Source organism: Hipposideros armiger, unplaced genomic scaffold (assembly GCF_001890085.2).
Source record: "Hipposideros armiger isolate ML-2016 unplaced genomic scaffold, ASM189008v1 scaffold_385, whole genome shotgun sequence".
NCBI classification, from domain to species: Eukaryota; Metazoa; Chordata; class Mammalia; order Chiroptera; family Hipposideridae; genus Hipposideros; species Hipposideros armiger.
The window spans coordinates 377,046-404,069 of record NW_017731735.1 but is presented as its reverse complement, the minus strand read 5'-3'; the positions used below and the strand labels follow the sequence as shown (position 1 = coordinate 404,069).

The following is a 27,024-nucleotide window of genomic DNA, read 5'->3' as shown; positions in this document are numbered from 1 at the left end:
CAGAAATTTTTCTTTGGGTACTCCAAGTTTATTAATCATAATGCATTGTTCATGCTATATCTTTGTCATTAATTCATGCAAGGCCTTCTCCATTTCGTTATTTAATGGTATACTAAGACTGGGTATTTTCATACTTTAATGCAAAATTGAAAACATTGTTTCTGCATCCACCAAAACGTCACCAGAACAGACTACCGCCTTTTTAAAAACCTAATAACATAACTTGCACTTTCCCATGCATGGCATAAAAATACAAGACTACAACATCATTTTAATATCCACTTAGTATGTGTCTTACCATATGGGCAAGTTATTTAACCAATCCCGTCCATATTGTATATCTGGATGGACTTTGTTTCCAGTGTTTTACTATTGAGTACCAAAACATGTGTGGGTCCGATTCCGTGAAGCTATCCGGGTGACCAGAGATGATCAGCTCCAGTCTAGCAGTCCAGAAACCATGAGGCGTCACCCGAAGGACTGACCACACCCTCACCCTCCGAGGGAGAGTGAGGCCCAGGAAGGCCCAGAGGAACTGAGGACCCTCGCTCCCCTGCCTGCCCTCAGAGGTCTCTGAACCCAGGACAGCTGGAAGCATCTCTAAGGGAGTGCGGGCCGGGAACGCTGAGATGCAGCGTGAACCCCGAGCCTTTGCGCCCGGCACGGCGAGGTCACTCGACCCACACACACCCCGCCCCCCAGGCTGGAAGAGAAGTGGCCAGTCCCGTCCTTAGACTCAACCGGTTACTCATAAACCCGGAGAAACGGGTAGGAAGCGGAGTACATGTACGCCGCAGTCGGATGGCCGGGGGTTGGAGAGACACCGCAAGGACAGAAAGTCTAGGGAAGGTCTGTAAATCCCGGAGGGCCAACGGGGCGTCTAAAGGGAACTGACGGAACCGGAAAAGCCCATAGAGACCCAAGGATGTGTTAGGGAACATCTGCAAAGACCAGAGAGGGAAGCCAGGGGTCATCTAAAAAGTTGTCAAAGCTGCTAAGGGAAGGTCTAGAAAGGGCGGTCCCCACAAGAACAGGGCTTCCGGAAGCTAAACCCGGAAGAGAGGGTGTGGAGGACCCCCCATCTGTAACGTGAATATACCCTAAAGGCGCCGGCGAAGCTTAGGGCAGGGCCAACTGAAGCTGCAGCCAGCGAAAAGAGGGAGGCTGGAGCCGGGTGAGGGGAAAGGGGATGAAAAAGGAGGCCATTAGAGATCGTCTGAAAAGTGCGAAGCCAAATGAACTTTTTGGACCGACAGCAAATTGTATCCCTTGCTAAGACAGCTCTCCGTAGCGAACCAACTTCTTTTGTAAGACCCACCCCACACCCATTAAGTGTAGTTTCGTTATCTCTGATATGGGGTGCACCGGGTTCCCCACTTACTCCCAACAAGGAGCGACGCCCTTCCTCGATCGCGCGCTTTCTCCTCCCCTCACACCCGTTGCTCCCACCCACCTATCAATCACTATGCTCAGCTGTCCAGTTAGCGGGCCAAGGGGGCGGGGCCGTTAGGGGCGTCGCGTGACGTCGGCAGTCCGCCGGCAGGGAAGCCGGGAGATGAGTGACGAAGGAGGCGCGTGACGGAGCAGCGGTTGGCCGACGCTGCAGCGGCAGTCGGTGTAAACAAGGCTTTGCGCCGCTGGGGGTCCTGCGACCGCTTCTGGCTGGTGGGTGGTCTCGCGCGGGGCGGTAACCGCGGGTTTCAGTGGGAGGGGCTTCTCGGCCTCTTCCTGGCCTCCCCACCTTGGCGTACACACCCCCGGCACACCACGTGGGCGTGAGGCAAGGAAGGAGGGGGTGTTAGGCCGAATTCTAACGTCATTGGTTGTCGCTGCTGCCGGCTTTCGCAAGGGAGCACTCTGATTGGTCGGTAAGGGGGGCGTCGGGGGGTCTCTGAGTCCTAAGATTTCTGATTGGTTAGATGAGATAAGCTAATGAGGCGCTTTCTTCCTCGAGGGGTTTTGATTGGTCGGCCAGAGAGGTTACCTGGGAATTACCCCCCCCACCCCGGGACTTTGATAGGTGAGTTTGAGGTAGAAAAGTGAGAAATTCCTTTTCAAAGGATTCTCAGTGGTGAACTAGGGTAGTGCCCTAAGCTTCACTCTGCTTTTTTTGCTTCACAGGATTTGGGAAGGTTTGCGTTCCCGAAGCCTTGCGAGTTGTCACAGGCTAAAGAGAAGGGATCTCCGAGAGATAGCAACCCCTATCTCAGGAAACCCTAGTATTTCTAGAGCAGGCTTTGCTTTCACCAAACCCAAGGAGGCGACAAGGAATCCCTGTACAGGACTTAAGGATGCTGTGACCAGAAGATGGGATCACGGAACAGCAGCAGTGCAGGAGCTGGGTCTGGAGACCCCTCTGAGGGCTTGCCCCGAAGAGGGGCTGGCCTGCGTCGGAGTGAGGAAGAGGAAGAGGAGGATGAAGATGTGGATCTGGCCCAGGTACTGGCCTATCTCCTCCGCAGGTAACTTACCCTCTGGTGTGTCCCCACCAGGCGCCACCACCGTCCCTTGATCCCAACTGCAGGCAGGGAAGTTACAGAGGATAGGGAATGGGATTAGCCCAGGACAGCTGTTTGTTTGAGCAGAACAGCTTTTTCTGCTGGGCACTCATAGCCCTCAGCTTCATACCCAATAAGAGTGGTTTTAGCCTAGGGAGGGTCACCAAGATGACTCACTCTTGTGTTTAAGAGGACTGTTCAAGAGAGGCTCTCTAGCTATGACTACACAAATGTAATCTAGTTTCCAAGTAAGTGGAAAAAAGGGGTGGGGGGAGGCCCTGGTTGGAAAGGGGTGAAGAGAAGAGTTGGGGAAGTGGGTGTTGAGCCTTTGTGAAATTAATTACATGTGATATGAGGCCACATGGACTTACCTGAAAAACAAATTTAAATTAACCTAACTAGCCCTGTTCTTGAGGAAAGAATGCTTTGAGGGGAGTGACCACCAGGAATTGACTGGTAAGGGGTGAAACTGGCTATGTTTTCTTAATTGTGGCTTCTTGGGGAGAAGACAAGCTTGGGGATCCCTTCAGAATACCATGTTCTATGCTGGACTCCTCAGGCAGAGGCTCAGAAGGAAATGCTGTCAGAATTTTTAGTTCTCTGGGATGTCAACTTAGTAGGCCTGTCAACCTCCATGCAATGTTAGGGGTTCCTTTCACTGCTGTAAGAGTGAGAATTAGTTTCCTACTGTGTCTTATAAGAGGTAGAAAATAATAGCCAAGGTCTAGTCACCCTCAAACCTCAAAATAGAGACAGTATGATTGTTTGAGTACCAGGTGATTTAACAGCTGGTTAGCCATTGATTCTGAATTTGGTTAGTTTGAGGAAGGGATCCTCCCCCTTTATCATGGGGGTTTCTCCACAGAGGCCAAGTGAGGTTGGTCCAGGGAGGAGGTGCAGCAAATTTACAACTAATCCAGGCCCTCTCGGACTCGGAGGAAGAGCATGACAGTGCCTGGGATGGTCGCCTCGGGGACCGGTACAACCCACCCGGTAAGACTTTAATATCAGAAGACTTTCATTAGAAAACTTTTTTTTTTAATTTTGACAAAGAAAAATGGTTAAATTGGAAGAAGATGAGATAATTCAGGGAATGAGGAAGTCCTTGCAGACCCAGTATTTTCAACCACATTGAGTGGGCTTGAGCACAGTTCTGCTAACTGTCCTCTGGAGCCAGAAGACCTAGGATGAAACTTCTCCTTGGTCCTCACAGAGGATGCAACCCCTGACACCCGGGAGCTGGAATGCAATGAGATCAAGACACAAGTGGAATTGGCCACAGGGCGGCTGGGGCTTAAGCGGGCAGCCCGGGAGCACAGCTTTCCTCAAATGCTGTACAAGGTAGGCCTCTCCACCTCCCATCAGCCTGGCAGCAGGCATATCAAGGTAGCCAGAAGCTCTGCCAGGCCCAGAGACGAGGGAAGTAAACTTTCCAAAGAAGCCTCAATTGCTGGAGCTGGAGAGTTCTTAGCCATTCTGCATTGGAGTATGGTAAAACTTACTATATGTGTAGTGCCCATTTCTGTAGCAAGAGCAGTAACTTCGGAGGAGGGGGCTTGGTGTGGCTGAAGTGGCCCTGTGTTTCTGCTAGCAATATTCCCCAATCCCTTCCTTTAGAGAGAACGGGGCCTCTGCCACCGGGGAAGCTTCTCCCTTGGAGAACGGTCTCAAGTGATGTCTCAGTGAGTATGGGGCTTGGTGGAGAGACTCTAAGGACCAGATAGGTTTTATCCCCTGAACTTTGAAGGGATAGATGTTAGAGGATCCTCAGGGATGTTAAGGTTAGTTTAAGTGGGATTGAAGCTTTGAGAGTAAACCAAGTAGAAAAGTATAGAAATTGAGCGGATGGTAGAATGAATGAGAAAGAAAGGGGATTGTACCAAAGCCAAAAGGGAAGAATGCCCTTGTACTCACATCCAGCTCTGTTAGGATTCTGCTAACGATTTACGCTCCTCATCCTGAACTCCCCTTACCCTCCTTTTCCCTCTCCTTCCCCAGCTTCTTACCCAATCACCTGGCCTTCACTGATACCTACTCTCAGAAGGCTTTCTGTGGCATCTACAGCAAAGATGGTCAAATCTTCATGTCTGCTTGCCAAGGTACCAGACCCTGGTCTTAGACACTGTCCTGGAACGAGGAATGGTGCTTCTGACTGAGGCTAGAAAGGCCCAGACCCTGACTTAGGGATGCTTATCAGAGCACATTCCCATGATCAAGGGAAGATCCCACAAATACACTGAGTGAGAGAGGCCTGACCTGGGCAGCATTCAAGGAGAGCATTCCCTAATTCTGCCTGGTTCTCACTTGCACAGACCAGACAATCCGATTGTATGACTGCCGGTATGGCCGCTTTCATAAATTCAAGAGCATCAAGGCCCGGGATGTAGGCTGGAGCATCCTGGATGTGGCCTTCACCCCTGATGGGAACCACTTTCTATACTCCAGCTGGTCTGATTATAGTGAGTATGCCCCAGACAGCCATTGTCTCTCTCCAGCCTGGGACCTGACGTCTCTAAACGTCCATCTCCTCTTTGCCAGGACTCCATGCCTTCTCCTGGAAAGATCACTTCCAGGGTTCTGACACCCTGGTTCTTTGTTCTATCTCCTCTCTAGCTTCACTTCCACCCACCTTCCCCCAGCCCTGAAAGATTCTTGTTTCTCTTGCTTCTCTTAGTTCATATCTGCAACATCTACGGGGAGGGAGACACACACACTGCCCTGGATCTAAGGTACTGGCTCCCCTTCCTGGTCAGACCCATCAGAAACTTCTCAAGGAAGGCTCTCCAGGAGCAAACCTCTTGAACTGGAACTCCTGCTTAGAGGGAAAAGTACACTGGTTGCAAGTTTCTCTGTGTGGATTCCTGGGAGGTACCCACCCATCCTGTCAGCAGAGGACCAGGGTAAAATAGATGGTTGCAGGATTATTTCTGGGTTCTCCCTGAGGCGACCCACAGTCTAGCACATGTTGGCAGGACTTCTTTTCCCCTGAGAACTGTGCCTTACAACCCTCATCGGAGTCTTAATGTTAATGTGGATTAACAAAGGCTGAAGGAAAGTCCACTTAACCCAGCTCCTCCTTTGCTCTTTTCAGGCCAGATGAACGTCGCTTTGCTGTCTTCTCCATTGCAGTCTCCTCAGACGGACGAGAAGTGCTAGGAGGGTGAGTGTTTGTGGGCGATGTTGCCCTCAGCTAATGAGGTAGGAGTCCTCCTGGAGACCAGCTCTGCTGTTACAGAGAGTGCACTGAATACCCCTACCCAGGCAGCTGTGGAGAACAACCAGCCCTTCTCCAAGGTCAAGGTTTATGACTTGCTTCGCATCTTATTCACCGTTTCCCCAGCATGAGATGGGAGGTCTGAAACCTCCTTGCAAACACACCTAACTCTCTCCCACCTCCTATATAAGAAGAGACAAGGGCTTGTCCCTCAGCAGGACTTCACAACAGGGACTCTCTAGAGCACACATAGTGTTGGTCCTCTCAGGCCTGGCTCGAGGACACTCTTTATCTCTTCCCTTTCAGGGCCAATGATGGCTGCCTATATGTTTTTGATCGAGAGCAGAACCGGCGCACCCTTCAGGTATTGCTTCTGAGACTTAGAGCCTCTGCTTCCTGGTCCTTGGCCTATTGGAAGACCCAGATAGAGGTCCTAGGTATCCTGGCCTCCTTCTACCCTAGATTGAGTCCCATGAGGATGATGTGAATGCAGTGGCCTTTGCTGACATAAGCTCCCAAATCCTGTTCTCCGGGGGTGACGATGCCATCTGCAAAGTGTGGGATCGACGGACCATGCGGGAAGATGACCCCAAGCCTGTGGGTGCACTAGCCGGACACCAGGATGGCATCACCTTTATCGACAGCAAGGTGGGCAGAGAGGTAGCACTGCATAGCCAGGCTACTAAGGTTCCCATTGTCGAGGAGAGGGTATCAAAGTGGACTGGTGTGGGAACTTGCCAGGGTGCTTATTAGCCAAGGTTGGTAAGATCTGGAGTTTAGGGAAGGGGCTTAAGCCAGGAAACATGAGATCTCTCGGTACCCACCTAATGGGTACCAATGGAACAGGGCAGAGCTTTCTGTACAAGAAAAGTAGAAGACAGTTAATCCAGGGTAGAATAGGAGGCCAAGCGAGTGCACTGAGCAAAGAAGGGGCAGCCCAGCAAGGGAGTAGGATATGGAATCAGAAAACCTACGTGAGCCCAAGTGGATGAGGAAAGAGGCAAGCAGTCAGAGGACTAGAGTTCATACCCCTCAACGGGAAAGGGAAGCTGGACTGACAGCACAGATGTTTGCAAGCTGACACTTCATTATCCATTTTGGGATTCACAGGGTGATGCCCGGTATCTCATCTCCAACTCCAAAGACCAGACCATCAAGCTCTGGGATATCCGACGTTTTTCCAGCCGGGAAGGCATGGAAGCCTCACGCCAGGCTGCCACACAGCAAAACTGGGACTACCGCTGGCAGCAGGTGCCCAAAAAAGGTGAGAATGGAAGGTAGAGCCTGAGATCTGGAGAGTGAAGAGTCAGGGGTGGTGGTTAAATATTTTACCCCCGGAGAGGCCTGTCACGGATGTAGTGAATGAGCCTGGAGCTGAGTCCTGGAGCCCTCCCCCTACTCCCCCTTGCCGGGCATTAAATCTTTATTTGCTAAACCATGAAGAAAGCCAAGGGTTCCCAGGGTTGGGAGCTGGGGATCAGTCAGAACTAACCAATACACAAGTATTTCAGTGTCTTAACAACAAGCAGAGCCATATTGGTGAATATCAGCTGACTGTTAGGTGGGTAAAGAGCCACCAGTTGGGGATTGGAGCATCAGTCTTTGGTAAGGACTGGTGATTTGGGAGAATCAAGATTCCCTAACCTAGGGCTCTCCCTGCACCCCTACCCAGCCTGGCGAAAGCTGAAGCTCCCAGGGGACAGCTCCTTGATGACCTACCGAGGCCATGGGGTGCTGCACACCCTCATCCGCTGCCGATTCTCCCCCACCCATAGCACTGGCCAGCAGTTCATCTACAGTGGCTGTTCCACTGGCAAAGTTGTCGGTAAGGACTGTGTCAGAACAGGGGCCTCGGGAAGGGCAGGCGTGTTTCTCTGGCATTCTGTCTGTAACTACCAATGACCACTTTAAAGAACCCAGTGACAACTATAAGTGGAATTTAATTTAGCTTGGGACAAGGGAGGCTTAACAGAGAAACAAAAAACCTTCTAATTATCAGCATTTTAAATTAAGACAAGGAACATCGAATTCTACTCAGTAAATATAATAGATTACCAAAAATATACTCGGTTCTGTTTTTTAGCCAGTCAAGGAAAGAGATTGCAGATGAAAGGTAGGAGGGAACACAGGTAACAAAGAATGACACCAAAAGACAGCAGCAAGTAGCAAAGGACATACAGCCACTAAAGCAGGAGAGATGCACAAACACAGCAATAGCTATTAATATAAGGAACCTAAGACGGTGCACTCAGATGGAGACCCATCTAGAAAAAGAGAAAGGTGCACCCCATCCAGATAAGGAACAGCAGGTTCATATGTCTGGACAGATCCGTTTTTCACTTTTGCTGTGCCTTCCAGATCTTTTGAGCTTTTTAGAAAATTTCTGCTAAAAGTTTCAAAGCCACATTGCATTTCTTAACTATAGACCTTGTGAAATTTAGCTGAGTGCCAGAGATACTCAAGCTCTGCTAGACCATACCCTCAACCTGAGGTAGGGAAAGGGAAAAGAAACTGAGAAATAACTCCATCCCCTGCTGTGGGCTTTGCTCCCCTGGGAAAGTGGGAAGTTGCCTGAGAGGCAGGCAGGTAAATGGTGCTGCTCAGGGAGAGATGAGGGGTGGCTAGAAGGCTCTGTGGTGGCCCCTCTCCACTCTGGCCTTTCTTGGACAGTGTACAACCTCCTGAATGGCCACATTGTGAAGAAGCTCACCAACCACAAGGCCTGTGTGCGTGATGTCAGTTGGCACCCCTTTGAGGAGAAGATTGTCAGCAGTTCGGTGAGGTTGCAAGGGTTAGGGGGCCAGTGCATGTCTGGGACTTGTACCTGGGAGGGGGCAGCACCCCCTGACTACTTGCCACCTTCTGTCCTGCAGTGGGATGGGAACCTGCGTCTGTGGCAGTACCGCCAGGCTGAGTACTTCCAGGATGACATGCCAGAGTCTGAGGAACACCCCAGCGCCCCTGCCCCAGCGCCCCACCCCTCCACAGCCTTTTCCTCGCCCCAGTAGATCTGACCTGACTGACCTCCAGCCCATACATGGCTGAGCCTCTTGATAAGCTCTCTGCCTTCTCCTCCCTTTCCCCCTTCTGGGGGATCTTTGGGAAATCGCTGGCATTCAGTGGAGAAAAACAGAAGCCCAGGCTTCCGGACCCTAACTGGGAAGATTCTCCCCATGGGTCGCCTCACGTGTTCATGCCCATTCGGCTTGGGTCTCTATCTCTGGCCAGGTTCTGGCAGGACTCCCATTATCTGGGGTGTGGCCTTCGTCAGCAGGAGAACTGTCCTGAGTGTTTTTAATCATGTTTGGATATAGGTGTTAGGTTCTAGATTAGATTCCTGAGGTGGGTCTGAACTGAGCTATCAGCCAGGCCCATTGCCCAGGCCTTTACATTAAGCATTAGACTGGCCAGTCAGAGGGCCAGGCATCCTGGCCTTTCTTCCAGAGGTTCTGATGGCTAGAGCTCTAGCCCTTTAGGGGAGGGTGGGATGGGTAAGGTGTGTCCTTAGCACCCTCCTGGGGTGGGAATTATGCCTTCTGTCTCCTGTGTCTGGGTGTTTGGTATAGGACAGGCTGTGGTGTGAGAGGTTCTGTGTGGCCCCACACAGGACAGGCCCTCCCCTCCCAGAGTATTCCATCTTGCTAGAGGCCAGCAGCTTCAGAGAGGATTGTTGAAGTAGGACTCCTTTGTCCTCTTACTGGCTTTGGCTCCCTCAATAAACTTTCTGTGGGAATCTGNGGTAGGCCCGGCCCTCCAGTAGTGCTCCCACCATCTGTCGTGACTCTTCCCAGTCCCTCCACATCACTCTGAAATAACAACCCTCATGGAGGTCTAACTCAGTAGGCAATAGGGCCAGACACAGAAGTTAGGGCTAGAGCAGGGGTCGGCAAACTGCAGCTCGCAAGCCACATGTGGCTCTTTGGGTACATTCCATTTCAAAAGTTTGCCGACCCCTGGAAGAGCCAATCCTGTCCCTCACAACAATTTAAAAATTATTTGAGAGCCATAAATATATTTTTACATAATCACCATTATGTGAATATCCCTTAAAATTTTTATAAATGAAACTATGATAGTTTTATTTTCGTTTTCAATTTTACTTCAGAGCCACACGCTTGTGACCCACAATTTGCTGACCCCTGGCGGCTCTTCCATCTCAAGTTTGCCGAACCCTGGTCTAGAGAATGACCCTTGGGGCAGGACCAAGAACAGAGGAGACCCAGGTGTCCTGGGTTTTCAAGAGGTAGAGTGGGACACTCACAGGTTCTTGTCCTTAGGGACCCAACGGAGACTGTGGTTCTCCAGGACGATGACTGGTGGCACATGAGACTGAGGCACCAGTTTCTGATTATCCAACTGTGTGGACAAGAAAGGGCAGGTGAGGGCTTCAAGGATTCCCTTTCCTACTTTCTTTCCAACCCCCTCCTCCAAACCCAAGCCTCACCATAATAAGTACTGCATCAGGGAAGAATTCTGCAATCCGCCCAGCAATTTTCAAGGCCAGGGGCCCAGGGCTGTGTAGAGGGAAGATCAGAGGCATGAGGAGTCGACTGTGGGCAGATCCCATCCATCTGAGCTGTGCCTCTCAGGTCTCATAGACATGGGTGCAGTGACTGCCTTTCCCTTTAGCTAAGCTGGGCCAGGGGAGGTGGGGTCAGGCCTGCTTGATACTTCATGCACAACTGCTTGAGGCTTGAGTGCTGTGGGAAACAGGTGCTCAACCACTACTGGTAAGAGTGGAAATCAAAGGTGGTCTTCCTGGAGGGTGATTGGGCATAACCACCCAAATTTGTATTATACATATGCTGACCCAGAAATTCCACTTATAAAGAAGTTACTGTAATAATAGGACAGTGTCTATAAAAAATATTTGGAAACAACCTCAATGCTTAATATAAGGCATTAAATAAATTATGGTACAGCCTTATTCACACTATATATAGCCTTAGGATAAAGTAGATGTTGGTGTAGAAATGGAAAGATATCAGCTATTTATTAAATGAGGGAAAAACAAATTACAANTTGGCAGAGAAGTGTGATCAATAAGACTTCGAAGCATAAAACATTAGGATAAGTTCTTTGGGAAAAGTAGAATGGAAATACAATTTCTGACTATTAAAATCTCATCACATGTTTTAAAATGGATAATGGCGAGGTATATAATTACTAGTGTTTAGATTCCATTCGATATATTTAAAAGAGTGATATAAATAGCTTTAGTTTTGAAATGTCAGTATATACAATACACTGGAAACTATGTCCTTTGCAACTATTTAAAATTACAATGAAAATTTTTTTGTCAGCTTAAAAATGTCTGAGGGGTTCTATAGGTCTTCATGTATAGGGTCCATGAGCAGAAACTATGCTGAAGGATCTGGAAGGAACCTGATTGATTGATCCATCTTGATCAGTTTGCAGAGGAGGGCACTAAAGACCAAGGAGGGTTAGTTGATTTCCCCAAAGTCACGTAGTTGAGCCCAGAACCCAGGTGTCCTTAGTTCTTTCACTACTTCGTGGGCCTCCACTGTGCTCTAAAATCCCACCACCAATTTTGAGGAATGAGGAAGGAAGACAACAAGGGACTGCAAAACAGTTACTGAATAACAGGGACATCGCTTGGGTAGGTTGCTCTCTGTACTGTGGCTCCAGCCCCAGTAGTCAGGTTGAGAAGCTGTCTCAGGTATGGTTGATGGTTGAGCCCAGGGTAATTGGTTGGCAGACACATCCTATGTTTTCATGGCTGAGGACTTTTCCTATAGGTCTCCACCCCTCTTTCCCCATCGCCTGGGAGTAAACCTAATCTTTGGATCTCTCAGAGTCCAACCTACACCATCACCATCTCATATAATATGGCTTTTTCAGGATTTTCATCTGTTGGCCATCGTAATAAACATACCAAAGAAAGGCCCCCTTTAGATCCGATGTCTTGTGCATTGCACAACCAGCATGGTTTACACAGCAGCCCTGGGCCCAAATTAGATGAGCTCCTCAGACCAGATGAGCTGGGGCTGAGCCGAGCCCCTTGAGTCACAGTGCAGAAAAGTGGATAACCTCACTGATGTGCCTCCCAGGCCTGAGTTGGAAACAATGTAGTGCACAGCCATCTTGCTGCATGCTCAGTGGTGAGCTCTTAATGCTCAGACCTGAGGGGTGAGGCTGGGCCATGCTGATGAGGCAGACACAGATTTTTTTAATGACCTCCAAGGTTTTGTTGGTTTTATCTTCCTGACCCCTGATCTCCCTGGGGAGCAAACACACTGTAAAGTTGGGGTGGGGTGTGGTTGACTGGCTTACCAAACAGGCAGATCCAAGCAGGCTATGGACAAAGACGACACTGATCAGTAGGTCTGACTCTGAGACATGAACTAGAACATGGTTAGAGCTTGGGACACAGACCTAGAGAGTCAAGGGGACATAGGGCTAACAGAAAAAGACACAGGCCACAATAAGGACACGTACCCCTCCACCCTGGCCCCTTACTGCCCCCCGCCCCTCTCCCCCGCCTGCCAGCTGCCAACAGGGCTCTGCTCTGTGTCTGCCACACCTGTCACTGCCTGTCCTTGTGAGGGAGGGGGGGGGCCATCAGCCCCTCCTCAGCTGCCCAGCAGAACAAGCAGTTAGTGGGGAGGGGAGGGAACATGGAGCGGGGGCCGGTGGTGGGGGCAGGGCTGGGGGCTGGGGCCCGAATCCGGGCACTGCTGGGCTGCCTGGTCAAGGTGCTGCTCTGGGTGGCCTCTGCCTTGCTGTACTTTGGAAGTGAACAGGCTGCTCGCCTCCTGGGCAGCCCCTGCTTACGGCGCCTCTACCATGCATGGTTGGCAGCAGTGGTCATCTTTGGGCCCCTTCTGCAGTTCCATGTCAACCCTCGGACTATCTTCGCCAGCCACGGCAACTTCTTCAATATGTGAGTCCACTCGAGGCCGTGGGCGCCGGCTCCCTGCATTCTGGGATCCTAGCTCCCTCCAGGCTTCTGTCATCCTGCCAGTACAGGCACTAAAAATAGGCTAGGAGGTTGAGGAGAAGGTCGGAGGAGGGGGAGGGGGACAGCGTTGTGGGGGTACAGGTAAAGTCAGGAGCAGGGCTGAAGAGGCAATATGGACCATAGAAGGCTGAATGAGCCTGTAAGGCGATGGCCAAGTTTAAGTGGATGGGGGTGGTGTGGTAGAGGGCATAGGAAACAGAGAGCCAGTAATGAAATATAGGACTGGCGACAGAGCAGTGATGGGAACACAGACCAGGGTGGAAAGATGGGGTTTAGGGGTCTCACTAGCCTCTCCTCTTCTCTGCCCACAGAAAGTTTGTGAATTCGGCATGGGGCTGGACATGCACCTTTCTGGGGGGCTTCGTGCTGCTGGTGGTGTTCCTTGCTACACGGCGGGTGGCAGTGACTGCCCGGCACCTTAGCCGGCTAGTGGTGGGGGCAGCCGTGTGGCGGGGAGCTGGCCGGGCCTTCCTGCTCATCGAGGACCTGACCGGCTCCTGCTTGGAGCCTCTGCCCCAGGGCCTGCTGCTCCACGAGCTGCCCGACCGACGCAGCTGCCTGGCGGCCGGCCACCAGTGGCGAGGCTACACTGTCTCCTCCCACACCTTCCTGCTCACCTTCTGCTGCCTGCTCATGGCTGAGGAAGCAGCAGTGTTCGCCAAGTACCTGGCCCATGGGCTGCCCGCTGGTGCGCCCCTGCGCCTCGTCTTCCTGCTCAATGTGCTGCTGCTGGGCCTCTGGAACTTCTTGCTGCTCTGTACCGTCATCTATTTCCACCAGTATACTCACAAGGTGGTGGGTGCTGCAGTGGGCACCTTTGCCTGGTACCTCACCTATGGCAGCTGGTATCATCAGCCCTGGTCTCCAGGGAGCCCTGGCCATGGGCTCTTCCCTCGTCCCCACTCCAGCCGCAAGCCTAACTGAAAGAAATAAAGGCACTTCAGGCCTCGCTCTGGCCCCTCTCATCATTTGGTGGGGGGACCTGGAAAGGGTGGAAAGGGCTCCTCAGTCATTCCTTGAATGTCCTTCCTTATGCTTGATGGCCATTTCTCCTGCTGTCCTTTCAGTCTCCTAGTCCTTCCAGACTTTGAGCTATCTGAGGCTGTGATGTCAAGGAGTGGCACTGCTAGGGCAGGTAACAATGCACTTAGGTATGGGCAACATTCCTGCTGCACAGGGGCTCCATCTCCAGCCTGGTTGATTCATTTTTCCTGCCTGCTCCACTGAATCCCCCTCCGCTTTCCTTGGGGAGCTGTCTATCTAGGTACCCTACTCAGGGACCCTTCCTACCCTGTCTTCCCCATAGGGGGTCTATGTGTGCTCATTTATTTAACAGATGTTTATTGAGCCAAGCATAACTTCATACCACGTGAATAACAAAGACAGGGTTTTTGCTGCTTGGGTGCTTATGTGTTACTGGGAGAGGCAGATGATAAATTCATAAATAATAAGAGCAAAATTTTGTATTGTGCTTACTCCATGCCAGGCACCATTCTAAGTGTCTTAAAAGTCTTTATATAAATTAACACATTTAGCCCTCACAACAACACTATGAAGTAGGTTTGGTAGTGTTCCCACTGTACGGTTGCAAAAACTGAGGCACAGAGGTTTAGTAACTTGTTCACAACTAGTAAATTATCAGTCAGGATTAAAAACCCCGGGCACTATGGGCCTATTGTCTGTGCTGTAAGCAAACTACAGCCCTCCTGTGGTCATTTTTTGTATGGCCTGATTGCTAAGAACGGTTCTTACGTTATTTTTTTTGGTTCTTACATTTTTTAATGGTTGAAAAAAATTAAAGAATATTTCATGATATCTGAAAATTAAATGAAATTCAAATTCATGCCCATAATGTTTTATTGGAGCCTAGCAATGCTAATTCATTTAGATAAAACTGTTTACCTGCTAACAATGGCAGAGTTGAGTACTGTAGTTATTACAGACACTATATAGCCCACAAAGCCTAAAATATTTACTATCTGGCTTTTACAGAAAAAGTTTGCCAACCTTGGTCTAAACCACACTATCCTCAAAAAATAAACTAATATCAGAGATAAGTGCTATGACGTTACTAAAACAGGCTGCTTTGTAATAGACTTAGAAGGAGGTACTTTATAAAGAATGATGGAGAGCTCTCTCTGAAGAAGAGACATTTGCACTGAGAGTGGAATGACAAGGTGAGGCAGGGAAAGGGATTAGCCAGGGCAAATGCCCTAAAACAGGCAGAAATAAATGTGATACCGACAGCAAATGAAAAGCCAGGTATTTACAAGTGTAAAGAAATGGGGCAAAAGCAGTAGCAAGTAAAGTTGAATGGCAACAGGTGTCCGGTAGTCCAGGCAGGCCTTATGGGCCAGGAAAGCCCTTTGGGTTTCTTCCTAAGGTCAACAGGAAACTGAGAACGAGTTCTAAACAAGGAGTGCGATCCTGTTGCTCTGTGGAAAGCCAGCTACAGAGCAATGGAGTCCACATAAGGGTCAGGAGAGAGCTGACCGGGGCCTGGGTTGGAGTGGTGCCAGTGTCTGAATGTCACTGCATGGCCGGAGGATGCCCGTGGAGCCAGGGGCCCAGGTTGGCAGGGATAGGGAAGGGAGGCCACGTCTTGCTCCACCGCTGAGGAAAGATGGAAGAGGGGCAGATAAGGCTTATCACAGCCCCAGGCCGAGCAGGTGAAGAAGAGAGCAGAAGAGCAAGGAGGATGGAGGAGGTGGCGGGGCGTCGAGAGTGGGCGGGAAGTCAAGAGACCGACATTGGCAAGGGGGCGGGAAGGGGAGGCGGCAGGATGGGCGGAGGCAGTAGGCGGGAAGTCAAGAGACCGACATTGGCAAGGGGGGTGCGAAGGGGGAGGCGGGGCGTCGGCAGCAAGGCGTGGAGGAGGCGGCGAAGGCGGGGCGTCCAGAGGCAGGCACAGATAGCGGAGGTGGAATGGAAAGGTGGGATGGGCGGAGCGGGCGGAGGAGGTCGGAGGACACACTCCTCTCCGGCTCTAGAGGGAGCCCCGCCTGAGCGGCCTCCCTCCGCCCCACCTCCCCTCTCCTCTCCCTGGACTGTCCCCGCCTCCCCCATTGCCTCCACTCCCCTCTACCCAGGAAGGCCGTGCGGGTTACGCGCGCTGCTTTCGCTTTCTCTTCCCGGTGCCCACTCCTCGCTCGACGTGCGGCGCTAGGCTCCCCGCCCCAGCCATGGCCATGCTCAGGGTCCAGCCTGAAGCCCAAGCCAAGGTGAGCGCTGCGGGTTCGAGGAAGGGCCCATTAGGGAGGCGTGGCGCCGAAAGGCTGAGGGCGCCAGTCATCCGTCCCCTAGCCCCCAGGGGCGAGTCGAGGTCAGTCCTCGAGCCCAAGTGAGCCTCGATGCGCGGAGCACCTGAGCCTCAGGGAGACCGGCGGGGTCCGCCTGCCGGGATTGGAGAGGCGGCTGAGGTTCAGCGGGGTGAGGTGAAGCGGAGAGCTAGCGTGGAGGGGAAGTCCGTTGGCCTGGGGCCGGGCCCACACACAGACAGAGTGCGGAACCTGCCTTGTCTCCTCATTGCTTTTCCCACGGGGAGGGCCCTGGGGCCCACTTCACAGGGCACTCCGTCCCTGCCCGAGTCGCAGAAGGCTCTTACGCCTCTCCTTACACAGCCCAGGAGACTCGAGGGATCTGTTCTCACTTCAACCACTAAGCCCTTCACCGCCAGGAATGCTCTCATCCCCCAAATCCAGTCCCATGGGGCGCCACTCCACCCTTCCCCAGGCCAGGCCATACACAATCCTAAGGGAACGGTCCTCATATGAACTGGCCATAAAGCCAGGTATCTGAAGGGCTGCCTGTGTCCCACAGGTGGATGTGTTCCGTGAAGACCTGTGTACAAAGGTAAGAACTGCCCCATCAGCACCGCATCATCCGTACCCAACTCCCACTGCTTAGCCCTTCATTGTTTGGCATCTGCATCCCTGCTTCACTGCCTAAGAAGGGCATTTGATTCCGACCCCCATCCTCCCCCACCCCCCACTTCACTCACAGACAGAGAGCCTGCTCGGGAGCTATTTCCCCAAGAAGATTTCTGAGTTGGATGCATTTTTAAAGGTACTAGGGCTGGGGAGGGAGCTAGAGAGTAGGAGCCAAGGGGAGAGTCTGGGAGGCCATGAGAGTGAGGAGGTGAGAGAGATGCCCTTGCCTCCAGCCCTCCTCCTACCCTGCACCAGGAGCCAGCTCTCAATGAAGCCAGTCTGAGCAATCTGAAGGCCCCTTTGGACATCCCAGTGCCTGATCCAGCCAAGGAGAAAGAGAAGGAGGAGCGGAAGAAACAGCAGGAGGCAAGCTGGGAAGAGCTGGGAGGGGGGCCAAACCACGCAGAAAATCAGCCTTGGGCCTGACTCCCAAGAGCCCCTCTTTCCCCGCAGAAGGAAGACAAGGATGAAAAGAAAAAAGGGGACGATGAAGACAAAGGTACTACTATGGAGGCAAGGGATTTGAGTCTCACCTCCCAGGAGTTCCTCCTGAAGGATTCCTCTTCCCCACCCCTCACACAGTCCCAGTCTTGTACCTGACCCATTGCCCGCTCTAGGTCCTCCCTGTGGCCCAGTGAACTGCAATGAGAAGATTGTGATCCTCCTGCAGCGCCTAAAGCCTGAGATCAAGGATGTCATTGAGCAGCTTAACCTGGTGAGCCCTCCCACTTCTACTCCCAGGCTTTAGGTCAAACCCTTTGTCTTCCTCGGTCCCTGCCAGTTAGGGCATGGCACTTGCCAGGTCTTAGCAGGAGAGGGCACAGCAAATGAAACCAGAAGTCCAGGCCCTGAGGCTCAGAATGGACCTGGCATACCTACATCCACTGTGGGCAGGGAAGCAAGGAAGGACAGGAACCTGGGAATTGGGTTTGGGGCTAATGTGGCTTTGATGCCATTCCCTCCTCCCAGGTCACCACCTGGTTACAGCTGCAGATACCTCGAATTGAGGATGGAAACAATTTTGGAGTGGCTGTCCAGGTGAGAGCGCTGCCCACACCTCCGCCCTCCTTAGGTCTCTAGTCCATGCTGTTGTCCACTTTACCTCTTGCATTCTTTCCTCAGGAGAAAGTGTTTGAGCTGATGACCGCCCTTCACACCAAGCTAGAAGGTTTCCACACTCAAATCTCCAAGTGAGTGTCTGCCCAACTGCACCTGCACGCACACTCTGCCTTTGGCTTGGACAGAGGCCTGGGCTGTCTGCTCCTTCTCCTATGCCACACCTTTCTATTTCCCACAGGTATTTCTCTGAGCGGGGTGATGCCGTGGCCAAAGCAGCCAAGCAGCCCCATGTGGTAGGTGAGGCCCAGGTCAGGGTATATGGGGGGAAGGGCATGTTTGAAGTTAGGCCTGACCCAGGTCTCCCACAGGGTGATTATCGGCAGCTGGTGCACGAGCTAGATGAGGCAGAGTACCGGGACATCCGGCTGATGGTCATGGAGATCCGCAATGCTTATGTGAGGAGGAAAGGGTGGGCAAGGGTGGGCACAGGCAGCTTTCCCAGGCCACCCACTCCCTGACCCTGCAGGCTGGGGGAGAAGGATGACAAAGTTCAGTCTCTTCACAAGGCTGAAAATGAGGCACAGAGCCACTGGGCCTACGACTGATCCCCACTCCTCCTGGCCCTGTAGGCTGTGTTATACGACATCATCCTGAAGAACTTTGAGAAGCTCAAGAAGCCCAGGGGAGAAACAAAGGGAATGATCTATTGAGAGCCTCCTCACATACTGTGGTGGGTCCAGCAGAGACCATCCTGTCTTTGACAGGGGACTTCAGACTTTGCCCCACCTTCCGCCTGTTGAGGTTTCTCCCTCCCCTTGCCTCCCAGGCACAATAAATATAGTCANTCTCTTTTCTTTCTCTTTCTCTTTCCTGTCTCAGGTCTTTTATCCTCTCACTTCAAGAAAATAGTTTCAACAAAGCCTTCAGATATGCTCCTCTATGGGAGAAAATACCCCTTTGATGCCCCAAGATGAAGGGAAATAGCAAAAACATTTGTTAACTGAGCTTTTCAGTAGGCATCCCCTCACCGACCTCAGAAACTCCCCAGCAAGGAGAAAACAAGATAGCAGAAAATAAGCACAATTTAGATTAGCACACCCACATCACCTCAGCTCTGGGGCTGGCCCTGGAGCTGGTCCAGTGTACAGGAAGAAGTAGCCCAGAGCCAGAGAGAACCTAGTGGGCAGAGATGCCAGGCCCCATCTGGGCGCTTCAGCCTCCCAGCCACCGGTGAGGAAGTGGAGACATGCAGAGGCTGGGCAGCATGCCCCAGAGCAGACCGATGGTGTGGTCAGCAGGGGACTTGGAGTTCACATTCCAGCTCTGATCCATATTCCCCCACATTTCATTATCTCCAAGGCAGTTTTCAAACCTGGAATAAACACCTCCGGGGGTTCTCAAATACACAAGGGTAAAAGGTACCTATTTCATAGTAAAAGAGGTCGTTTTTAAAAAATGAATTGTCCAGTTCTTTGGCCTCCATGTGTTCTCTTTCCTCCAAGTGATCTGCCTAGTGTGAAACTCATGCCAGATCTTTTCCTGTGGCCCTTTTCATTTCCCCTACGCCACATCACCCCAGAGATGCCATCCATCTGACCCAGAACCTGTATTACCTCCAGGGTACCCAAGTTAGAGGCAAATTAAAAAAATTATTAGTATCCTTAAACCCTCATTTAATCAAGGTCCCAAGGACCACTTATCCTTTTCATTAAGAGATGCATTTCCAGGGCTGGCCGAGTGGCTCAGTTGGTTAAGAGCTTGCTGAAGAGTGTGAGCTCTGAGCAACAGGGTTGCCAGTTGAATTCCCACATGAGCCATTGAGCTGCGCCCGAACTGAGCTGCCAACAGGTGGCAGGATGGCTCAGCTGGTAAGAGCAAGTGCTCCTAACAACAAGGTTGCCTGTTCGATGGTGGGCTATGCCCGCCCGCAACTAAAAACTGAGCTTGGCACCTTGAGCTGAACTGCCCCCCTGGTGGCTCAGAAGATAGAGCACACACTCTTAACAACAAGGCTGCCAGTTCGACTCCCGCATGGGATGGTGGCTACACCCACCCGCAGCTAATTGAACCCAGCACTTTGAGCTGAGCGGCGCAACTGGACTTGGAGCTGAGCTTGCTGCGTCCTCCACAACTAAGATTGAAGGACAACAACGTGGCTGTTCCCCTCCCCCAATTCCCCAACACTGTTCCCCTCCCCCAATTTCCCAATAAAATATTAAAGTAAAAAAAGATGCATTTTCAACACATTTGCGGTTTATTATCAAAACGTGTGAAATGTTTGTTGTACTAATAATACATTTTATACTAACAATTATGAAAATTTAATCCAGAAGGAAAAATTTTTAACTTTTGGGGTCTATGAACACAGGAAATGTTTAAAAACTAAATTTCAAATTATATACATTTTTTGGCAGAGAAGTGTGATCAATAAGACTTCGAAGCATAAAACATTAGGATAAGTTCTTTGGGAAAAGTAGAATGGAAATACAATTTCTGACTATTAAAATCTCATCACATTTTTTAAAATGGATAATGGCGAGGTATATAATTACTAGTGTTTAGATTCCATTCGATATATTTAAAAGAGTGATATAAATAGCTTTAGTTTTGAAATGTCAGTATATACAATACACTGGAAACTATGTCCTTTGCAACTATTTAAAATTACAATGAAAATTTTTTTGTCAGCTTAAAAATGTCTGAGGGGTTCTATAGGTCTTCATGTATAGGGTCCATGAGCAGAAACTATGCTGAAGGATCTGGAAGGAACCTGATTGATTGATCCATCTTGATCAGTTTGCAGAGGAGGGCACTAAAGACCAAGGAGGGTTAGTTGATTTCCCCAAAGTCACGTAGTTGAGCCCAGAACCCAGGTGTCCTTAGTTCTTTCACTACTTCGTGGGCCTCCACTGTGCTCTAAAATCCCACCACCAATTTTGAGGAATGAGGAAGGAAGACAACAAGGGACTGCAAAACAGTTACTGAATAACAGGGACATCGCTTGGGTAGGTTGCTCTCTGTACTGTGGCTCCAGCCCCAGTAGTCAGGTTGAGAAGCTGTCTCAGGTATGGTTGATGGTTGAGCCCAGGGTAATTGGTTGGCAGACACATCCTATGTTTTCATGGCTGAGGACTTTTCCTATAGGTCTCCACCCCTCTTTCCCCATCGCCTGGGAGTAAACCTAATCTTTGGATCTCTCAGAGTCCAACCTACACCATCACCATCTCATATAATATGGCTTTTTCAGGATTTTCATCTGTTGGCCATCGTAATAAACATACCAAAGAAAGGCCCCCTTTAGATCCGATGTCTTGTGCATTGCACAACCAGCATGGTTTACACAGCAGCCCTGGGCCCAAATTAGATGAGCTCCTCAGACCAGATGAGCTGGGGCTGAGCCGAGCCCCTTGAGTCACAGTGCAGAAAAGTGGATAACCTCACTGATGTGCCTCCCAGGCCTGAGTTGGAAACAATGTAGTGCACAGCCATCTTGCTGCATGCTCAGTGGTGAGCTCTTAATGCTCAGACCTGAGGGGTGAGGCTGGGCCATGCTGATGAGGCAGACACAGATTTTTTTAATGACCTCCAAGGTTTTGTTGGTTTTATCTTCCTGACCCCTGATCTCCCTGGGGAGCAAACACACTGTAAAGTTGGGGTGGGGTGTGGTTGACTGGCTTACCAAACAGGCAGATCCAAGCAGGCTATGGACAAAGACGACACTGATCAGTAGGTCTGACTCTGAGACATGAACTAGAACATGGTTAGAGCTTGGGACACAGACCTAGAGAGTNAGCCTTATTCACACTATATATAGCCTTAGGATAAAGTAGATGTTGGTGTAGAAATGGAAAGATATCAGCTATTTATTAAATGAGGGAAAAACAAATTACAAAACTATGTATAATTTGATCCAGATACATGGTTAATATGTTAAGTAGATAATTTTTTTCTACATACATATAAAGAAATTTCCATTTTTTAAAGTTGCTGGTTGGGCTTCCTGTGTTTTCAGCAGTTGAGAGACACTTCAGCTAAAGCAGGTGTCAACCTTATCTTATTGATACACAGCTGTCCTCCCCACCTCCCCGCAGCTCCTCCAGAGCATTTTTATATTTATATTTCCTCACTTCAAGTACCCAGTCCTTGCTCCTAAGCGTTTGATTAAGGAAAGATGGGAGGAATGACCAAGAGGGATTCTCTTGACCCGCCAGCCACCCTCACCCAATAACCCTTGGCCTTCTGCCTCTGGCTACCTCACTCACCTCTGGTCGTCCAGAGCTGCATTGGCATGGTAGTACCCAGCCACTACCAGACCGGTCTGCGCGCCCCACACATCCACCTGCCGCGGGAAAGGGGCCATCAGTAAACTAAATCGTGCCGCCCGCCCTGTGGGTGTGCACTGCAGCCAGGAGGCCAGGGATAGACTTGGGCTAGGGTGTTAGGGGGTTTTGTGGAGGTTGGTGGGCGTCCAGCGGGGGCACCTGGTTGAGGGCGACCTCCAGCATGACAGACAGGGCCAGGTGGCTGTGGAACAGGGGCACACAGTCGGTGAGGCACAGGCATTCCCCCGGCGCCGGCGCCGGCGCCAGCAACAGCCCGTTGACCGCGGCGTGAGGATACCGAGCGGCGTGCAGGCACATCTTCACGTAGGCTCTGGCCGAGATCTCCACCTCCCCCATGGTGAGCGGGACTCCCGCTCGCGTCCACGAAGCTTCCTCCAGCGCCCCGGCGCCCTCCCTGGCGTTTCCCGTGCCCACTCACTTAGGTTCGGTGGTGACGCTAACTCTGCTAGAGGGCAGCCCGCCGGCTCCAGGAGACCTCCGCTCCAGAGCCCGGCCCCCACCAGGCCCGGAACGCAGGCGGTCCCGATTGCATGCTGCGGCACCGAACTCCACCTCCGCCCGCCCCCGGAGGGCGGCCGCAGATCCAGGCTTGTCTCGGGGACCCAGAGTAGTCTGCTCCAAGCAGGACTCCCTTTTGGAGTCCCGCCCACATGATGCCCTTTGATAGGCTTAGATATTTTTATTTTGTCCAATCACCGGCCGCGTCCAAACCTTGCTCCTCCTTTGTCTCCAGCGTACTGGAAATAACCCACAACTGAACAGGAAAGAGAACTGTTTGCACGCTGATTGGCTAGGATACCTGATTTCGGGTCTTGATTGCAGGACGGCTTCCTCTGTTACCTGTGCCACCCGCCCCCAGAGGCCCGGCAGAGACTGCAGGTTGGAGAGTGCGCCCCAAGTCTGGTGTCCCGGAGCAGTGGATCTTTGAACTTGGGCACCTACGGGTCGCCTCGTTCCTACTATCAAAGGAGTGGATTTGTACTCTAGACCGGCTCTGACACTTAGTAATGAGCCATAGCATGGTTTTCCTTAATGTAATATATGCAGAAATAAAGACAGCAATTGGCCGGAAGGGAAAAAAAGGACAAACAAAACAAAACAAAACAAAAACCACCCTTCCCATAATGTCCTGTGGTGTAATTTCGTTCATCATAATGCCTTGGGAGGGTTTTTTCCCCTCCCAGCCCTTGAGAAGTCCAATCATTCATCCATAATTCTTCCAGTGACATCTCACCGTCTCTCCAGGCTTGCTCTGAGCTGATGAGGTGATGAAAGTTTCTTCCTTTCTTCATTCCCTGACCTCAGCCACAGAACTTTTCCTCGTTTGTCCAAAGCATGGTTATTCCAATAAGGGCTCTGCCCAAATGCCATATCTTCCAGGAAGCACTCATGAGGTCCCCAGATGGAAATAATCTTGTGAAATGCCCAAATACAGGTTATCTTCATGGCTACTATGGCATGTACAAGTTTCCACCACATTTTTTAGGATGACTTCTTAAGAACAGAATGGGCATCTAATTCATCTTTGTCTTCCTGGCACCCTCTCCCTTTCCCACCACCACATTCACATTCAGTGTCTGGACATAGGCAGCACTGAGTAAATGCTTTTTGAATGAATGACACACCAGAGGTAATTCACATATAGTATAAGTCATTTATTTCCCTTCTAGCCCTGGGCTCAGTACATAGATGGCTTCTCTTCACCCTTTGGGTTGACAATTTTCTCCAGGTTGCTGATGATGATATGATAAAGCTCAGCCTGGAAGAAGGCCAGAAGGACAGCAATCAGGTTCTTGGTCTTTCCTCTGCCCTCCTCATCCACCTCCCTTAGAGGCTTACTCCATACTCACATAGAAGGCCCTCAGGTCCAACACCATGGCCCTGAGCTCCCCGTAGGCTGCCTCATCTCGCTCATGCACTAGGGCCCGGTAATCCATCTGGGATGTGGAAAGCAAAGCTGAGTCAGCCTCAATGAAGGTTAGGACATAGTCTGCATTTCTCATACAGGGAATAGGTAACTTGAGGATGAGTCCTTCTCAGCACCAAGAAATGGGATTCTCACAGGACCAAGCGGAGAAAGGGGTTCAGGTTTTTGAAGCCCAAATCAGTTTTCCTAGACAATGCTTTTGGCTTAATATTCCCCACATTGGGAAGGTGATAAACAAGACAAAGAGGACCTTTAGTCCCGTTTCCTCATCCCACCCCCAGCCAGCCTCAGCTGTAAGACTGTTGGACAATCTACTTACTACATGGGTCTCCTTAGAGGCCTTGGCCACAGCATCCCCGCGTTCTGAGAAGTACCTGCCGGAAACAAGGGGAATAACCACAGGAATGAGGGTTCAGAAAGGTATTTTCCCTCAGACCCTTCCCAAAGCCCTATATCATCCTGATGGGACTGCCCAGCTTTGGGAGTCCCAAAGAAATAGCCCCACAGTGCTCCCGTGCTGGCCCTCAGCTGCCCTCACTTGGAAATGGTTGTCTGGAAGGCTTCTACTTTGGTCTTGACTGCATTCACCCTCTCCAGCACCTTCTCCTGCAGTGACAAAAGAGATGGGAGGCAAAGAAAACACTTCATCTCTTCCCTCCTTCACTCACCATCTCCTTCCTCCTCTCAGTTATGTCTAGCTCCTACCCCCCCACTCCCCAAGTCTCTCACCACTCTTAATATACTTATACACCCTTCTCTTACCTGAATTGCCACCCCAAAGTCATTTCCATCCTCAATCTTGGGGATCAGGTGCTGGATCCATGTGATCACCTACGTTAAGAGGTATCATGTAGGAATCATTCAACAAACTTGCTGGGTTCTTCCTATTTCCATTACTTCCTAATATGACATATTTGAGCATTTATTATGTGCCAGGCACTGTGCTATGTATTATATATCTCATTTAATCTTCACAGCAACATTTCAGGGTATATATTTTTATTATACCCACTTAACAGATGAAAAAACTGAGTCACAGAATGTCTAAGTGACTTACTTAAGTTAATCAACTGGGTAAGTGATAAAGTCATGATTTGAACCCAAGCAGTCTCCCTCTAGGGCCCAAACTCTTAAACCAACTCACTTTCATAGCACCTGCACTGTGCACCTGGTATAGCAATGAGTTCTGAGATTATGCAGGTGGATACAGCAGAGTCTCCGATTTCAGGGATACCACTGTGATATCAGAGGTCTAGCAGAACAAAAGGTTATCTAAACCCAAGGCACAGAAGGAAGCTTCCTAGTTCAGAAATAGGTTCCTGAATGAAGAACTTGCATCTCTGAATACCAGAGCCTGGCCTGATTTGTCTCCTCATTCTATTTCTCCCAGTTCCCAGACTTACCAGAATGCATTTTTCTTTGAGAGTCCAGACTTCTGGCTTAACCAGGGCAAGCAGAGCCAGGACCTTCTCATTCCCAGGAAGAAAGCCGCATTTAGGGACTATAAAAAAGAGGGGATTTAGGTCCCTTTTCATTAAGCAGTCACTGTGCCATTTCCCTTCCCATGGCCACCCCTTTCTCTCTTACCTTCTTTCTTCTCCTGCTTATCTGTTTCCATCTAAGGTAAAAAGGGGGAAAGTAGCTTCAGAAAAAGTCATGGAGGTTGAAGAGCCATCATCATCTCCACTGGGTTTATATAGTCTGAGCTTTATACCCTTAATGCCTTACCTCATCATCCTTGGGAGGGGGGTCTGGAATAGGGATGTCCAGTGGGGCCCGGAGAGAGGTCAGGTCAGCCACGTTGAGAGAGTCCTTCTGCACAGAGCTTACTGTCAGGGGATGCCCAGCCTTCCCTGAGCATATCCCACCCGCCCTCTGGCTCCCAACCTAGGCTCAGGTCTCACACCATTCTAACATTCCCAGTCCACCACTCATAACCGCTCATAAATGCTCTCTGCATGTTGAGCCCAGTTGTTAGCTAGAGAGGGTGGGTGGAGAGGCCATGGGATGGGGCATGGGATGGGACAGGAGGCGCCCACACTACTCACTTGCAAGAGCTGAGTCAGGTACATGATTTTCTGTGGCAAGAATCTGTAGAGGAATTCTTCAGCCTATGGGTTACATTGTAAAGGTGGGAAATCACAGAAGACATTCAATGAGATGCCTGAGAAGTGGGACTGGAAGGGTCCTTGGAAATCATTGAACCCAAGAGCTACAAATGAAGAAACTGAAGCCCTGAAAAGTGAAGGGATTTGCCCAAACTAGGAAGTGGTACAAACAAGGTTAGGACTGTGGTATATCCCTCCTTTGGGGTCAATGTTCTCCTCCACACCAAAACAGGGGAGAAAAATGGCAGAAATGGGGAGAGTATTAAGAGAAGTCAAATTAAAGGTAGAGATAAATAATTAAGAGCTTATCTTGGGTGAAATCTTGATAAGGAAAGAGGGCTCAGGTCTAGGGTGGGTTTGGGGGTCACTCTGAGAGGTTGTGACCCTCAAGTATTGGTTTAAAATTCTGGGTCAAATCGCTTGAATCCAGGAAACTGACTTACCTCCTGGAAAAGATTTTGCCGGAAGACATCCACCTGAACAGAGAGCAGTACCCGGATGTCGGTTAAGGGTCTCAGTTGTCAAGAGTAAGATCCCACCCCACAATGGGATACCTCCAACTTGGTTCAGGCCTTTCCCACAAGCCAGATTTCCTTGGAAGTCCATGCTCAGTGGAGATACTGGTCTAAGAGCAGGAATCTGGGAATCCCCGGGGCAGAAGTGAAAGCACTGGAGAGGTTGGAGGAACTCTCTGGTACGGCTTTGGACCCCTAGAGCACCCAGCTTGGACTCCATCCAGGAGGGCTCCCTGGACCCCTTCTGGACTCCCGGTCTCCGTTACCTGTTTGCGGGCTTCCCCGCTCAGGCGTACCCCACACGGCTTGGCCATGCTGCTCCAGTCGCTAGATCTTCGGTCTCCCGGTTCGCCGCCTGGGCTTTCGCTTTCACTCCCCACGTCCAGGCCCGCCCCCCTTAACCCCACCCCTTTCCTTTTTTTCGCCCTCCCCCTGGCAAGCTGCAAACC

General features: G+C 50.7%; 5 protein-coding genes and 1 long non-coding RNA gene across 19 annotated transcripts in view; 3 read left to right on the top strand and 3 right to left on the bottom strand.

Moving 5' to 3' along the window:
- LOC109393668 (uncharacterized) overlaps positions 1 to 543 on the bottom strand; it is an 11,522-nt gene extending 10,979 nt beyond the window's left edge. The window contains exon 1 of the long non-coding RNA XR_002126303.1: positions 299 to 543. This is a non-coding gene — a long non-coding RNA (uncharacterized LOC109393668). The remainder of the gene's footprint in view (positions 1 to 298) is intronic.
- A 138-nt stretch (positions 544 to 681) lies between these two features.
- On the top strand, positions 682 to 9,449 carry DCAF11 (DDB1 and CUL4 associated factor 11). 13 transcript variants are annotated; one of them, XM_019663098.1, is made up of 16 exons: positions 1,495 to 1,665; positions 1,955 to 2,020; positions 2,122 to 2,462; positions 3,364 to 3,491; positions 3,712 to 3,839; positions 4,116 to 4,180; positions 4,497 to 4,597; positions 4,811 to 4,957; positions 5,173 to 5,227; positions 5,590 to 5,658; positions 6,019 to 6,076; positions 6,175 to 6,360; positions 6,823 to 6,976; positions 7,385 to 7,537; positions 8,383 to 8,489; positions 8,586 to 9,449. In XM_019663098.1, exons 3-16 carry the CDS (start codon positions 2,308 to 2,310, stop codon positions 8,718 to 8,720), a joined length of 1,641 nt encoding a protein of 546 aa, XP_019518643.1. In that variant the 5' UTR covers positions 1,495 to 1,665; positions 1,955 to 2,020; positions 2,122 to 2,307; the 3' UTR covers positions 8,721 to 9,449. The 13 variants fall into 13 exon arrangements, with proteins under 13 accessions (XP_019518642.1, XP_019518650.1, XP_019518646.1 ...); XM_019663109.1 differs by having other exon boundaries at positions 1,648 to 1,665; positions 2,122 to 2,439; XM_019663099.1 differs by lacking the exon at positions 1,495 to 1,665 and adding an exon at positions 1,674 to 1,868.
- Positions 9,425 to 22,657, bottom strand: EMC9 (ER membrane protein complex subunit 9). The gene is made up of 5 exons (XM_019663020.1): positions 22,164 to 22,657; positions 21,945 to 22,021; positions 10,157 to 10,226; positions 9,974 to 10,068; positions 9,425 to 9,518 (listed from the first exon to the last, which is right to left on the bottom strand). The coding sequence occupies exons 1-5, from the start codon at positions 22,359 to 22,361 to the stop codon at positions 9,425 to 9,427; spliced, it is 534 nt and encodes a 177-aa protein (XP_019518565.1). The 5' UTR covers positions 22,362 to 22,657.
- Positions 12,250 to 13,645, top strand: FITM1 (fat storage inducing transmembrane protein 1). Its single transcript, XM_019663111.1, has 2 exons — positions 12,250 to 12,616; positions 13,006 to 13,645. The coding sequence occupies exons 1-2, from the start codon at positions 12,351 to 12,353 to the stop codon at positions 13,616 to 13,618; spliced, it is 879 nt and encodes a 292-aa protein (XP_019518656.1). The 5' UTR covers positions 12,250 to 12,350; the 3' UTR covers positions 13,619 to 13,645.
- PSME1 (proteasome activator subunit 1) lies at positions 15,598 to 18,526 on the top strand. Its single transcript, XM_019663112.1, has 11 exons — positions 15,598 to 15,915; positions 16,514 to 16,546; positions 16,697 to 16,759; positions 16,879 to 16,989; positions 17,077 to 17,122; positions 17,241 to 17,338; positions 17,593 to 17,661; positions 17,746 to 17,813; positions 17,921 to 17,975; positions 18,051 to 18,137; positions 18,312 to 18,526. Exons 1-11 carry the CDS (start codon positions 15,877 to 15,879, stop codon positions 18,390 to 18,392), a joined length of 750 nt encoding a protein of 249 aa, XP_019518657.1. The 5' UTR covers positions 15,598 to 15,876; the 3' UTR covers positions 18,393 to 18,526.
- Positions 22,658 to 23,659: 1,002 nt separating the features above from the next.
- PSME2 (proteasome activator subunit 2) lies at positions 23,660 to 26,971 on the bottom strand. Of its 2 annotated transcripts, none has more exons than XM_019663172.1 (11): positions 26,842 to 26,971; positions 26,504 to 26,536; positions 26,001 to 26,063; positions 25,681 to 25,767; positions 25,540 to 25,570; positions 25,356 to 25,453; positions 24,715 to 24,783; positions 24,491 to 24,558; positions 24,272 to 24,326; positions 23,876 to 23,962; positions 23,660 to 23,784 (listed from the first exon to the last, which is right to left on the bottom strand). In XM_019663172.1, the coding sequence occupies exons 1-11, from the start codon at positions 26,887 to 26,889 to the stop codon at positions 23,704 to 23,706; spliced, it is 720 nt and encodes a 239-aa protein (XP_019518717.1). In that variant the 5' UTR covers positions 26,890 to 26,971; the 3' UTR covers positions 23,660 to 23,703. The 2 variants fall into 2 exon arrangements, with proteins under 2 accessions (XP_019518717.1, XP_019518720.1); XM_019663175.1 differs by having other exon boundaries at positions 25,681 to 25,764.
- Positions 26,972 to 27,024: the final 53 nt, after the last annotated feature.